The 18292-nt window shown below is 37.2% G+C and overlaps 1 protein-coding gene across 1 annotated transcript; it reads right to left on the bottom strand.

The window, feature by feature from the left end:
- Positions 1 to 374: 374 nt before the first annotated feature.
- Positions 375 to 16402, bottom strand: LOC135157550 (geranylgeranyl pyrophosphate synthase-like). The gene is made up of 7 exons (XM_064113493.1): positions 16365 to 16402; positions 8670 to 8833; positions 7748 to 7849; positions 6941 to 7001; positions 5640 to 5886; positions 4631 to 4680; positions 375 to 4182 (listed from the first exon to the last, which is right to left on the bottom strand). The coding sequence occupies exons 1-7, from the start codon at positions 16400 to 16402 to the stop codon at positions 4089 to 4091; spliced, it is 756 nt and encodes a 251-aa protein (XP_063969563.1). The 3' UTR covers positions 375 to 4088.
- Between the last annotated feature and the right edge of the window lie 1890 nt (positions 16403 to 18292).

The raw sequence follows: 18292 nt of genomic DNA, 5'->3' as shown, positions 1-18292 counted from the left end.
CTTTATTTTGTAATCCCATTCTTTCCCCCTCATATTTTTTGTTTCTCTCTCTTCTCTTTTCCCTCAATGGTTTGCCCTATCACATTTTCTCTCATCCTGATAAGAATCATTACAATACCAATATAAGCCTTTCCAATTTTAGCCACTGAAGAGGAAAACAAACCAGAAATGAACATTATTCCAATGTTGGCGACAGGACAAAAACCAAACTAAATATATCTTAAATCTGTCATCATAACGGATAATTCAAATCAAATGAATATAAAATGACCTATCATTTCAATTTCTAAAAATTGCATGTTTCCTCTGGAAAAGCAATATTTGTAAATGAAAGGGAAACAGACAAGACAATTATCTCAGATAATTACAATGTTTAGTTTTAACATTATTGCATTTTTAATAATTACTAATAGGAATGGAAATTAGAATAATACATTACCCACATGATTACACAAATAAAGGATACAAGAAAAACATCACTTCATTTCATTTAGTATTAGTTCATACAAGCAGAAAATGAAAGACAAGTTTTTCATGTGATCAATACAATGATCATATATGTATAAATATAAAAAAATGAGATGACAAGGAAGAACCCCTTTAAATCAATGCTTAAAATACAAACACAAGTTATATTTTTACACAGATATTAAAAAACTTGCAAGTGTGTTTTCATTAGAGTGCAAATGAATAGCCTCATCATTGTTCTTCTAAAATCATGAAGCGTAATTTTTTTCAAATTCTTAATCCACTGTACCGCAATAATCTTTTTCGAGTCCAAGATATATTTGGACATATCATTTAGTACTGGTTTGGTCTTAATAAAGACCCTGCTTTCCTAGACATACTGGGCTTATGAAGAAATGTACTTTAAAAATTGTGACTAAAACCAAAACAAACTTACTACACTACAATTACATTCCAAGAAACAAACCATAATTGCTAGACATAAAAGTCAGTTTGGAACCTAAATTGACTTGCAAGTGATTGCACTTTTCTTGTATTAAAAGAACGGCTTTCCGCTCGAAAACTCAAATTCATGCCCGTACAGAATTCAAATTCCTCTTGAAACTTGCATTAGACATTATTAAAGATAAATGTTTGTCATAATCTATTCTTAATCTCTAAATTGTCTTTTGATAAAGCTCATAGAAATAGTCACAGTCCACTATTTCTTAATATGAAAAAAAAATGTGATGTTGCATGAACTGTGCATCAACTTTTAGATATGAAGGATATTTTATTTGAAAATCACTTTTAAATACAGAAAAATCAGAGGTGAATAACTTGAAATTTTGTTTGGTATTAAATTTCCTGGGTTAAGGGATTTATTTTTGAAAGGCAAGTTAATCCCAAGTGACCCCAAATAAAGATATAGCCTAACTAATTACCACATATTAAAAAAGTTATATTTCATGTATATAAACAAAATTAAAATAGGAACATCATGTCATTTTAAGTTGAAATTATTTAATTAACTAAAGCCTTAAGGTGAATATCACCTGGTGTCATGATATTTATAAACCTTCTTTCTTTATTTCAGAGAGTAAGAATAAAAAGGAATTAATCATATACATGTAGTAGTAAAGAGAAGGAACATGGAAATACAAAATGATAATAATATATTTTTAGCATGATTTAAATAGCACTTCATTGTAGTGTCTTTGGATCTTAACAGCAATTATGAACATACAAATGCCTGAATTGAGAAAAACTACAAAAGGAAAAATGAGATGAAAATATAGTGATACAGAGAAAACAAAGACAAAACAGGAATAGAATAAAGCCAGCATTTTATGCAGTCACATCATGATTTACATGTAAAGCCCAAGTTAAATAAAATCACAGATCCTCGAGGATATACAATACCCGGATAATGCCAGCATGATGCAGGGCAGTCCAGGATAGTATTGCCCCGGATTGAACGCCGACCAGTGCTGATGACTGTACACACGGTAACAACATGTCATCTACATAATGGATCTACATGGACCATGGCAGAAGAGCACGGCATCTACATAAACCATCAGGGCATCAACTTGGACCAACACGGCAGCTACAGGGACCATCCCGGATTGCTCTGCCAACACAGCAGTCCACAGATGGCGTCAGATGTTTTAGACCTCCACAAAACTGCCGGTTTGTCTCCCAGACGTTCATGAACCTACACAGACCTCCAAGAACTCTACGGGGATCTTTCCCCCTGATCTGGTCCTGGTTGGTCCGGCGTCTACATGTGACTGGGGCTTTAAATCACTTTGGCAAGAATATGTGTGATTGTGATTTGCATGCTTCATGTACGTAGCTATTGCCTTTCATATCTGACATCTTGACCTTGAAATTAAAAAATATCTACAAAGCAATTATAACCAAAAGAAATATACTGACAGCTCATTACGGAAGAAAATACATTTACACGGATGGACACATGCTGTTTACACCACCCTCCCCCCCCCCCCCAGCCAACAACAATTACACAAAAAAACGAGGCTTTACTATTCAGCACTAATATCCTGTAAAATCATGAACCAGTTTTACAAGTTGATTCCCTTGAGACTTTGAAAAAGCACCGATCTTATTACATGAGAGGCTTTAATGCATTGGTCATCTAGTTTCTTACTTCTAATCGTTAACATTCCATGCAGTCAATTAACATGACGAGAACAAAATGATCGTGTGGCAAGAGAAAAATCTACAGATCAGAAATCTTTGAGCTGTCATAAACACAAAGGCCATCTATAAACAGGGAAACATATTTTTCTAAATAGAACAGGACTACATAAAAATGGTGTTACATTTAGCTTTTTGACCACTCTTGAGGTATCACTTTGGTGAAAAACAATTGTAAATGGCAGAATTTCTGCACTACATGAATTGTGATCAAATGATTTGCAGCATGATTTTGATTTACTTAAGCTTTGCAAATCTAAAGATATTTTTAATTTATAGAACAACTGCAGCACACAAAGAGCAAATCTGTATAGCACAATATCTGCAGTAACTCAGTACATGCTAAGTGGATCAGCAAAAATATTGTAAAAACAGACTCTAAAATTTACAATTTCCAATGAATAAAAACACATTAGCCAGAAAATCCTATTGAAAAAAAAAACGATGCACACATCTCAATGGGAGATATGAATTAATCTAACAGTAACTTCTCCATCCCCCCCCCCCCCCTCTGCCTTCACATACAAATTAACTTTATTGACCCTGATCCAAGGAAGCATTTTTTATACTGATATTAGTATTGGTCCCAAGAATCTCCAAACTTGTACTATAGACACATCCTGAAACAATGCTGTGCAGGAAAACATACAATGAACAAGTGCCTTTCAAGACACCAAATTAAAAACCCAGGCAGATGACTGAAGTCTGTGCGGTGTATCAATTTGCCCCTTTCCTTTAGCACGGCTACATGTGATGCCCAGTTAAACATATGTTCCTCAAATAGGATGTCAAATAGTGATCCTCAGTAGATGAATGTCCACCTTACACTACAACCAATTGCCCTTTCCAAGTTCTATAGTATAGTAAGGAAAGCTAAGGTGAGATTGTCTATCTTCACAACTAGGTCAGGTATACCTGAGGCAAAGGGTGGTTCACTTCTTGCCTGTTGCACTGGCAAAGATAGCTCAGTCGGTAGAGCAGGGGTTTCAGATTCCGGTGACCTAGGTTTGATTCCTACTTGGTGCGCTAGTGCCCTTTGGTAAGGCATTAATCCTCATTACCAGGTTCCTCGGAGAGGTCCTTAAGCTGTCGTTCCTTTGGTTTTTTGCTTACAAGCATTCATGCTTTCTTAGCCATAAGGTAAAAAAAAATCACCACCAATCACTGGGTGGCATCAAATACAATACAAATACAGTAGAACTGCTTTAAATAGACCTTCCATAAGTCGAAGAATCGCCTCAGTAAAAGTATTCTTTTCACACCAGAATATGCAAATCATGTATTATTTAAATTATTATGTAAATGTACCTAAGTCAAACAGATTTCAGTGTTCCAAAGAGATTTGACATTGGTAGATTCACCTGTAATAACACACGATGATCATAGATGGAAGTTCAGATGTTACAGGTGGACAAACGTCATTGATCCCTATGCCGTATGAGTTTTCCAAGTTCTTCCAAGATGGATTCCAAGATGGGGTTTCCTCCTAGGTTTGTTATATGTTGATAAGCCCTGGGATGAAAAATAAGATGAAATAATGATAATAACAATATCCTGAACTTTGATGTATACTGTATCTGATTTTGTCTACATGGCTAAACAATACACCCAAGATAAATAAAAATAAAATTCGTGCAGACACTGACAGAAAAATAATTCATTTAATCTCCTAGGTAAATTAATTAAATACATGTTAGTATGTGGAATGAAATTTGGATGGTTTTTCAAGTCATTTATTTTCTCACATCTTTTAAGCACTCTAAAATATGATTTTGGGGAGAATTTTTTTTTCTGGGCTTCATATTACAACATATCACAGACACAGGTGACGATTGGGACCTTGCAGCTCAGAATTTTAAAAATCATATGAATGTTAGCATATGCCTGCAATGGAAGGGAAACTATTCAAACGAAAGTACCATGATCTGTGAATCTATTACAGAAATATATGCATACTTACTGCTTTTCTAGATCAAAGAGCACTGTCCTTGTATATTCAAATGAACCAAACTGCATAGAAAAACAAAACAAAAATAAATACACATAAATTTTATAAAAAAATAAAGTGTGTCTTAGAAATATCGAGCTCATACAAATAGAAATGTTCTTTTCCAAATTTTGGCTTGTAATTTCCTTGAAGGTCCCATATACAACACAGGGGGACATATGAAAGTGAGCTATCTGCTAAACTTATCGTTTATATGCTGACTGGTGTTACATCAAGCAAATAGTATATGCACTTATCATTCTTGGACATCAAAGTAATGTGTTTGGAAAGACACATTTTCTCACTGCAATGACTAGATTCAGTGTAAATATGCCATGGTAATCGCCATGGTAATTTGATAACGCATTGATGCAGAGTTTTATTGCCCAATGCAAATGCATTGTGGGATGGCCACTCTGCAGTAGTATTGCAGCAATATCTAAATTTAGTATAAATGTAGTAATAGTCTTGTTTACAGTTTTCAAAATTCCGCGCTGCCACCAGGGCAAATAAGTCGACTCTACTACAAGCAGAAAAATCAGAGAAAAATATTAGTGAAGGTTAGAAGAAAATTTGTCAAACAAAATAGCTATGAAAAAAAAAATTGATGTTGTTGGCGAGCAGCTCCTCTGTATGTCATGTGATATACATTTCAAAAAATGTAAACTTTCTGAAGAAATTGAAGATGATATTATTTGTGGGTTGGATAGATCATCAGACACATCACTCCATACCCCCTTCTAAAAGAAAAATATTAATATTCATCATGTTCCATTATATAAATGAAAATTCATGGAATTTATATCACATAATATATGAGGAGCTGATTGCATATAACATCACAAATAAAAAATTTTGAAATTCATGAAGTCCTCTCTTTAAATTTAAAAGCAATTTTTATAATATCTACATCTTGTATATTTTTCTGCTTTTATTAAAACCAACTTATCGTGAGACTGAACTTCACCCTTCACCGACCTACCTTTTCTAGCAGGTCTACACAGTATTTCTTGACATCCATGTCTTCCGTCCTCTGTCTTAGGATACTCATAACCTGTGTGTTCTCGGGTCGACTGCGGATCCCATGGATCAAAGGGAAGGAGAACTTGCCCTCGGTGAGGTCCTCACAGTAACTCTTGTTCTCAGTGTACTGCCTGGAGCAGAGGTTGGCATAGTCATCTCGGATCTGGAAGTAAAGGCCCAAGATGTCACTCAGGGGTTTGAAGTCACTGGAAAAGACAAAGAAATCAAACCTTGGTGAACAAATGCTAAGCACTGCAAATAGGTTTGATCAGATTTTCCACTGATGCAAGGTTTTCTTTTACTGGATTTGCTTTGTTTTTCATGATTTTACACTGTTATTTTGGGAATTCAAAGAACAAAAGAGATGTGTTTTGCATGAAATTCTATGAATTCTGTTTTTATTCCCAATTTCCGTGATTTTTTTTTCTGTACAGCAGAAAACTGTTTACCTTAATCTGTTACTTAGGTGGTTGAAGCCATCACAAAAAACAAAGATAATACTGGCAATAGATATAGGCCTACCTAAGGATTGACAGTCAAGCTATCTGGAATGTTGAGCCTTCATTCCTCATACCCTGTTTTCCAGTAGTTTTCTCTACATAATCTGACTTATAGTCTTTTTAGGACTTCATCCAGTTTAAAAGAGATAATATTGGAACCTTTTTTTTTGCCCAATATTTTAACCTACTTACTTTCTCTAATTCAACTCTTCAAGAACCACAGGCTTGTCAGGATAAACTACATGGGTAACTGTAAACATCTTCTTTTTTATAGAAAATATTGACTCTCCTACAGTATAAGGCAATACAAAAGAACTGACCATCATCTTCTATAAAGATATTGAGATAGATAGAAAGATAGATATAAGGATAGATAGACAGACAGACAGACAGATAGATAGATAGATAGATAGATAGATAGATAGATAGATAGATAGATAGATAGATAGATAGATAGATAGATAGATAGAAATAGTCTGCTTCGGCATATGGAATAAATAATCACAAATGGTTTGAGTAAATGCCGTAGAAATAGAATTGTAGATTTTAAAAGGAGCGTAGCTCTCAAAATTGAAAGGTAAAGTCACACTCTTCGTCAGTGCCCATGATGTGACCAAAAAAAAAGAGAATTCAAATCTGTTTCTGAAACAGTTGTGAAAAACATGATAGATAGATATTACTTTCATGTAGATATACAGGCAGTGACACTTATACTTATTGCAACATTATACAGATGTTTGACAATATTTTCAAAACCTACCTTTTGTTTGTGCTGAAAAGTTGCATGAGTCTGACAGCTAAACCGAACAGACCTCCAGTTTCTGTTATAAGAGTAAATCAAAGTTTACATCATTATTACTATAAACACTGGAAATACTGACTGCTTTAAACATTTTTTTCATAAACTTAGTTATCAACAATATTACTACTAACAATAAAATCATGAGCCAATCGCAATGTCGGGGGTGGATCAAACGTTTCAATATTAGGAGGGCATTGATAACAATTTTGACAAGCCCCCCAAAAAAGACATCACTACAAAATTGCAAAGCAAAGCAAAAGATTGAGAAAAATTATCTGCATAATTATGGACTTATTTTCATTTCTTAAAGAGGTGAGGGTACAAGTTGCCACAGGATTTTTTTTTTAACTGGATGGCACTTTGCAGGGTACTCAATACTACTACTAACAATAAAATCATGAGCCAATCGCAATGTCGGGGGTGGATCAAAAGTTTCAATATTAGGAGGGCATAGATAACAAGTTTGACAAGCCCCCCAAAAAAGACATCACTACAAAATTGCAAAGCCAAGCAAAAGATTGAGAAAAATTATCTGCATAATTATGGACTTATTTTCATTTCTTTAAGAGGTGAGGGTACAAGTTACCACATGATTTTTTTTGGTTAAAAATGGAAGGCACTTTGCAGGGTACTCAATGCTAAATGTCATTATTAACCTTACAAATGCACAGGCATTACAAGGAATAAGTATTCCTGCAAGGAGCCTACATGTATACATTTGCTACACCCGGGTTGAGTGCAGCACAATGATGCTATGGTACTCACTCTTTATGACCATCTCTTTGTATTCTTCCTCTGTGGGGCATGTATAGGAGTCTCTCCAATAGATGTCCATACCCTGTCCTTGGTGCAATAAGACTAGCTGCTCTGAAACCACAAACAATTATAATAATAGTTATTTGACTTGTGACATTTTAACCTAAATACTTCTTTGTGTTCTACCTATAGCAAGTTACGAGTTACATATCCACCAAATTTTAGTGATTGATGTCATCTCATGATCTGAAACTTAAAAGTAGTGTGCTTATCTACTAGGCTACAGATTATGTAACCATTAACAGTACACTTGTCTTTCTGAGACATGTTAGGCAAGACATTGTGATATTGCATGGTTCAGCTTTGTTGTAAGACCTGCTACTTTCTTCATTCTTCTGTCCGACTCCTGAATTCCGGAAGGTATGTATGGTCGGTTTACAAATGTACACTCCTTCTACAATGTCTTACATTAGGGTGCTTATAATAGTAATACCAGTCACGTAGTAGTCGTCATATATGTATTCCTTCCTCAAGGAAGTTATCAAAACCCATAATGTACTTCGTTTAAATTGATTATATTTACATTACCCTACTTTTAACTACCTATGGTTAAAATCACTATTTATTTTCCAGAGGGGCTTGTCAATACAAGCTTTGCTTTTCAATAAGTCCCTGATTTTTATTTTCATATGTTAACTATGACCTGTAATTTTGAATTATTTCATAATCATTGTGTTTAAAATTACGACCTATTTATTTACTGATTATTTTTTGTATGATGTTATCTGTAACTGAAGTATCTATTATGACGTTTAATCTGATTTGTATATTATGTATGTATAATATGTTTGTTATGTTTATTATCTGAAAATAAAAACAAATTGAATTGAATTGAATTAAAAAGGAGATAAAAAGCAAGATTTCAACCAACCTGTAAATATTTTCATTGCATCAGGATGATCAAACTGCATTACTTCCTTCAGTCCTAGGAAGTACATATAGTTGGCCGAGTTGATAGTTTGTGCTATACCATAGATACTGTGTGCTACTGGAATGCCCCGTCTGAGCTTAGAACTGTCCTCTATATCATCAATTCTGTAAGAATAATTCATTACAAGTACATTCAACACAGTTAGCATAATAGAAATTTTACTCTACATATTTTGAGAAAACAAACATATCATTTATCATTATTCCACCACTGTATACATTAAACTTCTAACATAATCCTACTGTTTGTATCATTATGTCATTATCTTTGTACATTAATAGTAACGTATTCAAATGGCGTGTACTACTATAATTCTTACCTTTGTGTTATACCCTCATAACCCAAGAGGGGGTAATAGGATGTACATAATTCTACAAATTCTACAAAATGTTGAAGGAAAAAAAAGAGAAAATAACTCACTGCAGAAGTGAACCTGTCACCATGTGCCGCACCACCATTTGAATGTATGCCTAAACAGAATTCCAACTCGATGTGGAGAAGGATCTCTTTCTTGCTATCAAAGAAAATAAGCTACATAAACTTTTCTTGCATCAGGCGTGATGCCAGATCACACACCGACACAGAATGCTTACCCATACAGATCAATGATCAAATTAAACAAGGTATGAAAAAATTCCTACTGAAACTGTTTCTAGCAATGTTACTTGCAGTTTTGATGATCATCACTACAGTTTCATTTCTAAGATGGCATAAACCCCTAGATCTCACTTCGACGCACACGCTACTCTTTTTTGAACGGTGTTTGGAGATGGCATTCGGCATTCCACTCATCGGCATACTCCATTTCCAAGCGTTCATCACCAATAAAAGTTCACGACGTTTTCCTGTAAGACATGGGATATCAATTCTTCATGGATTGGCCGCGAACAACGAACTGATTCTGCTGCTTGGATGTGGCGGTATATTCATTCTGAACTTATTTCGTCTCGTTGGAGCTATCATCTTCTTGCTATCGTCGGCAGCTTTACCCAGCGATCAGGAAATAGCATATTCCGTCATCCCGTATACAGCTTTTAAGATTTACCTAACCTGGCTAATGACCTCGTTTTTGTAGTTCTATGTTGATGTTCAGAAAATCAAGTGGACCCTAATCTGTTCCGTGTATACAGGGATGCTTAGCGGAACCGTTTGGCTATTGTCAAACACAACCTTTAATCCTTGGCTTGGGTTGCGATTGTTTTACGGGGAGAGAAATGGATTGTATTTGGGGAAACTCCTGAACCCCTTTGTAAGTCTTTTTGGTATCCATTTTTGCTTGGTTGCATTTGAAACATAAAAAAAAAGTTTGTGTGACAAGGAAGACAGTTTCCTCCACTTTCTAATAACTCCGCTCAGATCCTTCTATAATATATAGTCATAAAAATAAAGCAACCAAGTTGCTTGGGGGGACGGGGGAGACACACCCCTAAAAACTTCAGCTGAAGAACGTGAAAGGAAAAGGGCGTGTCCTCCTGCTCCTCCGCAAAAATAGGGGGAATCCTCGTATTTCGTAGAATGGGCGCTCTTGTAATCTAAATTTAGGATCATTTAAGGTAGCAATCACTCTTATAAAAATAGATGTCGAATACCAGTAAACTTGGGGGCAGCAGGAAGTATCCATCTGCTATATTGAAGATTATGATAATGGGATTCATCTCGTGTACAAATTTTGATGTGACGAATTACACACCTTCTAAAGGTAATACTCTCCTTTTGTCTGTCCGTTGCTCTGCGTGTCAATAGAAATGAAATAGTGTCGAAGGGCAATGGGACAAACGTGATAAAGTAATTTACTCTTTAGCACGAGTGTGATCATTGGAATTATGTATTATGTATTACTATCTCAAAAAAAATAATGTCTTCGTCCTTTTATGTATTTTACTCATGATGTAATTTTTTTTGCACAAAAATGTGAATTTTCCATTTTCACTATTCTATCATAGAAACGAATTCTGCATACATTGCATGACCAACTTGTAACCCCTCTGTGTTTGAGTCTGCGGCTTTCTGCTCTTCACCCCCCCCCCCTCCCCCCCCCCCCCTCTCTCTCTCTTTCTTATCCACTCATCAGCTTGCAAGGTAATTATAAGTGTGTGGAAGGAAAAAAAGAAGCCTGGAAATTGAAAAAGACATGGAAAGAAAGGGAAAATAATGGCTTATTGAAAATCAAAACAAGGAAAATATACAAAGAAATTAAAACCAAATATACAGTATACGCTAAAAACAAAAAGGGTGTGCTGTCACATGAGAAACTAAATATCATCCGTGACTTGGTGTCAAGTGAATCCGATACTAAACCAGTACTTTATCATAGATACAACGTCGCCTTTATGTCTATTCAACCTCTGATTATTCTCGTACACATTAACTAAAACCATCACTACCAGGAGATGGCCAGTCATTAAAGTGCATTATGATTTGCGTAATGCATGTCATGCACTTTTCATGCTACGTTGTTAACCACTATCCATTGGTGCTCTATCAACATCCTTCCTCCTCGATTCTCATTCCCCATTTGTACATTTATTTCCTACGACAGCGTAGTGTCTCATTCTGACACATCGTCTATAGGCCTAGGATAATATCAATGCAAATACGATGGATCACCAATTTGCAGAACTCTCCCAATTTAAAGCAACAATAATGATGTGTTTCTTCGTCACTCTGGGGATATGCTGCACTGTTTTACCATCGGTGATTGGGAGCAACTTTGATAGTTTGTCTAATGCAGAGGATCTAGGTTACGCGATAACGAGTGGCGTATTGATTCTCGTCATACTCTGTTGTGATATCATCATGATTAAGTTCCTTCGTGGGAAAGCAGCGTTTCACCAAGCTCAAGAAATTTTTTGGCCCACATGTTGCCGTCATTGTGCCAAAGCTGTCGGGATACTGGTAACAGGAGGGCGACCTGACACAAGTATTGGACATCGCCAAGAGAATAATGACGCTAGCCAAGAACCGAATTCTGAACAATTTTCTTGCATCGCAAAGGGCAGAAGTACACCGTCCGTTGGCCAGTCAACTGCTTCTTCGGTTGTTATTGAGGGACGTGCCCATACCTCTGGACATCATGGGCCAATTGATCCTGACATTTGTTCACAAAAACCAGGATCTAGAAAGAAGATCAACATCGCCGAACCCTCAGATATTGGTATGAATGGAGACTCCTTAATGCCACAATCAACGATGGAAAACCAGGCTCCAAATACGGATAGCAGATGTACATTTCTGGAAGAACACAGTGAAAATCTAGACGGAAAGTCCGAAGGTTTTCAACAAAGTTACCAAGATATGGATGCTCGTTCCCCGTCACTGTTTAAACGTCCTCATAAATCTCTTCTGCGAATATTTACCGTACTGGCGGCCGTTAGCATGCTCAAAATTGTGTTAGTAATAATTGGAGATATCTTGTGCATCTTCCAAAGCGATGAGACTTACAGGAGAAAGGTCTCCTTCGTTGCACAGGCTCTTTTGAATGCGACATGCGGAGGTATACTCGTTATATCGGTGTTCCTTTTCAATTCTTATTACGATGCTGTCTTCACCAGAAAGGGTAAATTTTGCTACCCAATAGAATACATGTTCGCTAGCTGCATTTGGGTTACACTTTCGCAAAATGGGTATCCGTCTAATTTGAACAACAATGAACCAGCACCTCATCTGGGTCATAAAAAGCGTCCATGCAAACTGAACGGATCATCTTTCGGACAATTTGTTCTGGATTTTGAAGAAGTAATAGATCCATTCTTAGTAGAGTGTGGTATTTTAGCTGCTGGTATATTTTGGCACATGTGGTGTAATGCCTTACCAGAGGCCGTTTTGAAACTGTCACCATGTGCGACTCCGCCATTTGAACGTGTGCCTAAACAGAATTCTAAATCGATGTGGAAGAGGATGTTCACCTTTCTTTCAAAGAGATTAAGCTATCGAAACCGGTTAGGTAATTACTATACCAATAATTCACGATTTGACATTGAATCCCTACCCCTACAGATCAACATTCAAATTAAACAAAATTTTAACAGATTCCTATTAAAAACGTTTCTTGCAATGTTACTTGCAGTATTGATGATCATCACTACAGTTTCATTTCTAAGATGGTATAAAACCCCAGATCTCATTTCGACGCACACGCAATTCTCTTTAGAACGGTGTTTGGAGATGGCATTCGGCATTCCACTCATCGGCATACTCCATTTCCAAGCGTTCATCACCAATAAAAGTTCACAACGTTTTCCTGTAAGACATGGGGTATCTGTTCTTCGGGGATTGGCTAGTAGTGATCAGATCCTGTTGCTTGGATGTGGCGGTATATTCATCCAGAGCTTATTTCGTCTCGTCGGAGCCGTAACGATTTTGGCTATTGATTCCGCATCTTTATCCATCGACGATCAGAAAATAATATACTCCATCATCCCGTATGCTCTCTATAGAATTTACTTGATTTGGCTAATGACCTCGTTTTTGTTCATAGCACAACGGCAGTTCTATGATGATGTTCAGAAAATTAAGTGGACCCTAATCTGTTCCATGTATACAGGGATGTTTAGCGGAACCGTTTGGCTATTAGGAAATACAAGCATTCGACCTTGGATAGGGTTGGAGTTGTTTTTCGGGGAGGGAAACGGGTTGTATTTTGGTAAAATCCTGAACCCCTTCGTAAGTTTATTCGATATCCATTCTTCACTAGTTGCATTTGAGATATTCAAAGAAGTTAATAATGATTATAAATATTTATGAAATAAGAAAGAGAGTTTCTCCATGCACCTTCGAATAGATCTGTCGCCACGGATCTTCAGTATGCCTTTTGGGCACGATGTTTTTCGTTTGTTTACTCAATATTGTGAATATGTAGATGTATCGATCGAACTTTACCAAGGAAATATTTTTATCACGAAGTTATATGCCCAATAGAGTCAGTACCATAAACTGTAGTTGATGTTACACTGTAAAAAATGGGGTGTTAAAACTGACACCAGTTGGTGTCTCTAGAGGACCACACCCTGAGGTGTTAAAATAACACCCTAGAGATTGAACATAACACCAAAGAGTGTAAATGTAACAATCAAAGGTGTTATAATATCACCCATAGGTGTTTAACTAACACTGTAAATCTAACACCGGTGTTGTCTCTATGTCTCTATGTACACCGGTTAACACTACAGTTTTTGCTGTGTATCAATTCTGATCTTATTCATGTTACTGAATGCATTAGGGACATTCTTCATTCTTATGATTCCTCGTAAAAGAACTGACATTGTAATTTCTGAAGAGCATAATTATCTCATCTTTTTTTCTATTTATTAGTATGTTTTCTTTATCATTTTGAGCCTGGTTATATCAAGTTTTGTCGCTTCACCAGATCAAACTGGTCTGTCATTATCCCTTCCCCATTTGACCTTTCTTCCCTTTTTCTTATCTGTTTATTGTGTTCTTCTTATCCTGTCATGTACCTTGTTTTGTCTCATCTTCTATATGTCGATCTTGTCTTTTCCTTTTTCCCTTCTTCTTTCTTTCTTTTCTGTCTAATGCACAACGTATCATTCCTGGCGGCGACCTCCTTGTGTGACTGAACATCAGATTGATCCCCATGTACCTTTTCAATTTCTTCCTTCTTTCTTTACTTCCTCGTTATATACGCATGTATCATGTTAAATACCCAGTTATTTCTATATTTCCAAGGGGATCCACACTTTACAAGCATTGCTTTTAGTGGACACTCCTCAGTTCAATATGTTTTATTTTGTACTGCTTTTCTTTAAAATATGAGTCCTTAAATTTGTATCTGATTAATTTAGATTGTGTTTGAATGGAAATGAGAAAAAAAATGAATTTGTTATTTATTTTTCGCTACTAAGCAACAATTATGCTATAATTACCTTATGTAAATTCACATCAAAATTTGATGACATATAATTATCTAATTATGTATTTATTAAAAGGTTATGTATCCAGACTATCAATAAAGCACATGGGCCAATATGGCAAAGGAAAAATCTTGGACTCCTTAGGCGATCCAGCAAATCGTAGAAAAATGTTTTTCTTCAGATATAAGGTTATTCTGGACAAGTGGTACGATATAACTACCCTTGATTGAATATAACCGTAAGGAAAGAGAATATGTGATTTCTTAGAAAACTATTGTAATATATTTTCTATGCTGTGATTTGTAATTTAAATGGTTAGTAAGTTTGTAAGGTAACCAGTGCGTGCAATGCAAGAGTATAAACCATGCTATTAGAAGGGTAGATTATGTAAATAGTTTAATGATCTTTATGTCTACGTGGATATTAAAATCAATCAAATGAGACATTGTTTCATATTTTTTTTGCACACGCTCTTATATCCGAATATTCATTTGAAAGAGGAGTCAAGACGGCATTCATCTTAGGCCTTCTACAAAAGAGCTTAATCTGAGCCCTCTCGAAGTTGTAATGGTGACCAATCCATTAGGGGTGAACTTTGTATCTTTAATACATTTTCACTAAAAAAAGAATTAAAATCCATTCTAAAAGTTGCAAATCTCACTCCGAAAGGAGCGAGGTTGTATTTATCCGTGAACACTGTTACCTGGTCCATATACCTACTACTCAGAGTAGTAGGTCTATGCCTGGTCCAAGGTTCACTCTAATATTTCGCGAGAGCTCATTTTGAGAAGAGGTGGTCATAGTCGACACGCTCGCATCATTTGACTTGGTATCATATTGATCCGCATGACCAGGTCCCTCTGAAGAGAAAGAGAGAGAGAGAAAGAACAACAACAACTGCATTGTGGAAGTGGGAGAGAAAGAGAAGAGAGTACGGGTGTCAGAGACACCGGGGTCAGAAATGGGAGACTGAGAACGAGGAAGAGAGAGAGAGAGAGAGAAAGAGAGAGAGGGGGGGGGGCGGGGGAGAAAGGGGGAGATAAAGGGAGGGAGGGGAAGCGAGCCTCGAGAGTGTGCGTTCGGGTGTATAGTACAGTATAGTGTGTTGATGTGTGTGTAAGGTGTGGGTGCGTATGTTTGTTTCGCCCTAAACAATGAACTTGTTTCAAGAGGCAACTGTAATTATACTTTTTATTGCCCATAAATTCTCTCCCAAAGTGTTCATAAAATATTTAACTAAAAGGCCTACTTACTTAATGATTAAACATAAGCCCCAAAAGAAAATTGAATAAACTAAACCGGACTAAAAATAGATATCTTCAAAGTCATAATAACAGCCACATTTTTCACAAAGACTTTTGAATTATCATTCGTCGTAAATCTAGTTTCACAATCCATTATTTATAGCCTATAAATCATAAAATGTCATTAGTATTGGGTAGTTTTGTTCGACTTTTGTTCATATTTAAAATCATATACCAACACTTTACACCACAGAATGATTCCTCTCCTAGCAATCCGACAAACACACCAACTTCCCACTAACACATAGCACAAAAGATAGATGAACTGTTTTATTTCAGAACTTGGCCTTCGCAGCGAATTTTGAGGTCTGTTGGTGCGTTTATCTGCATCCTTGAAGTAATAGTGCAGATTTTTGATCAGACATGTCTGGTAAGAAAATGGATCAGTTACCAAACAGTGACACAGAGATGAGTGGCATTTTGTTTTTATGTTTGGGAGCAAGCACTGGAATTAGTATTACCTTTGTGTCACTTCTCCCCGTTGGCCCGGACACGCCATCCTTCCAGCAAGAGTTGCTAAACGTCATCGGCTTGTTAAGCCTGTCGGGTGCTTCCCTAATCATCATCGTTCAGTTGCTTCGATTCATCAGGAACAAGAGGAAATACCATGAAAATCAGACAATTTTATGGCCGACGCGATGCAATCATTGTGCTTACAACCTCGGTTTGTCCACCTGCAAAGAACCATCGTACATAGACCAGATGCAAGGAGGTGTAGATACCCGAAGACTTAACCTGAATACCGCCTGTGTTTCTGATGAGTATCCTGTCTCCAGAAATCTTCGGGGTCATAGTTACCAGGATGAAATGCGGACAAACGCGCCCTCTTCTTTAAATGAATCAGTCGATGCCAGCGTGCAGTCATCAGGAATGTCCCCCCAGTATCGCCCCTTGATTGGTTGCAGATATAGCAAAAGGAGTACATTATTTCTCAAGATATTCGGGGTAATACTGATTTTCACAATGCTCCACGTAGTATTGCTCTGGGTTTCCAATTTGACATGTTATCTCCTTGGAAGTGACGACCGTAAGATTATGATGATTTCGGTATGCATCCAAAGCATCATATATCTAGTTTACATACCCGTGACGATGCAGTTCGCTGTAAACTACTATGATGCAGTCTTTGTCACAACAAAAGAGAACCTATACACTATGGTATTACTAGTGTCCGGAGCAGCGTGGATAGCTGTTTATAAGATAGCTGATCCAATCAGTTTACTTTACAATACTCCCAACCAACCCTTGATACCCGCTAGCATAGCCAGTGGACCATGCGGCCCAAATAGTACTCTTGCTAAAGTAGGACAAACTGCGTTGAACATGTTGGATCCATTCAAGACAGAATGTGCCATAGTTGCTCTGTGTCTTCTGTGGCACATGTGGGAATCCTTCGTGTTCAAATTTTCTCTTCGTATCACCAGAGCTCATGCGTCTGAGAGAGACATCTTCCAAGGTGATAGCTGCATTACCCGCATCAAGAATTGTGTCCTAAACTGTCAAGCGTTCATAACCCGACGTCAGGATGGTAGAAACGCCTCGTTGCATCCGTTCATAAAAAACCTCCAGAAGAGCATCGGGAAGGCCTGGATTCTTTCAACCTCGTTGTCCCTCGTGTATTTCATATTCAGTTGTTACATCGAGATAGTTGACCCTTTCAAAGACCACTTTCAATACAAACTCGAAATAGAGTGGAGCGCAGACATCTTATTCATTCTTCCTTTCTTCATCTTGTATATGCACAGCTCGTACGTCTCCCGTCACTCGCGGGAGACATTCACACCCGTTTCCCCAAGGAAGGTTGAAGCTCATGATGTCTTGCTCTTACTTTGTTCTATGGGAATCTTCTGCCATTGCATCATGCGTCTTGCGGCAGGGAGCGGTCTACTTCTTAGCGACCCAACGGAACCCAATCACAGCCACCTTAAAGCGGTGTCCATCTACGCTATCATCTACTCTCTTGTGATCATCCTCATGATATGGAAGGTTACATCCTTCCTGCTACAAGTGCAGGGGATTCGCATGATGAATATTTGTGAAATCAACTGGACCTTGACGTGTCTCATCTACATAACCTGTTTCAACGGAATTCGCTGGCTCATTGAGAGTGTCATCATCATCAACACATGGTACCTTCAGAAGGCATTTTATGGTGAGATTGGAGGAAGTGTGATCTGTACTCTGCTCGAACCTTTTGCCACCTTGTATGGGCTCCATGCAGCGGTGGTTGCTTACGAAGCCTACAAGTCCATTCTCCAAGAAACAATGGATAGATACACACCTGTGCAACATAGTCCTGACGGCTCTGGTCCACGATCAGCACTGTAGGCCCAGGTCTTCAGCTTTCGTGGGGAGTGGGTCATAATTTGGTGACAGCAGCACCTTTGGC

Source organism: Lytechinus pictus, chromosome 18 (genome assembly GCF_037042905.1).
Source record: "Lytechinus pictus isolate F3 Inbred chromosome 18, Lp3.0, whole genome shotgun sequence".
Classification (NCBI taxonomy): Eukaryota; Metazoa; Echinodermata; class Echinoidea; order Temnopleuroida; family Toxopneustidae; genus Lytechinus; species Lytechinus pictus.
The sequence above is the reverse complement of the archived record's forward strand: the minus strand, read 5'-3'. Positions and strand labels throughout refer to the sequence as shown.

Excerpts from the sequence above, each read along its gene's own strand:
- LOC135157550 (XM_064113493.1), bottom strand. The coding sequence starts at position 16,402 with ATGGCGTGTCCGGGCCAACGGGGAGAAGTGACACAAAG. Across the intron at positions 7,002-7,747 it reads CAAAGAGATGGTCATAAAGA|AAACTGGAGGTCTGTTCGGT; the intron begins GTGAGTACCATA and ends CTCTTATAACAG. Across the intron at positions 5,887-6,940 it reads CTTTTCAGCACAAACAAAAG|TGACTTCAAACCCCTGAGTG; the intron begins GTAGGTTTTGAA and ends TGTCTTTTCCAG.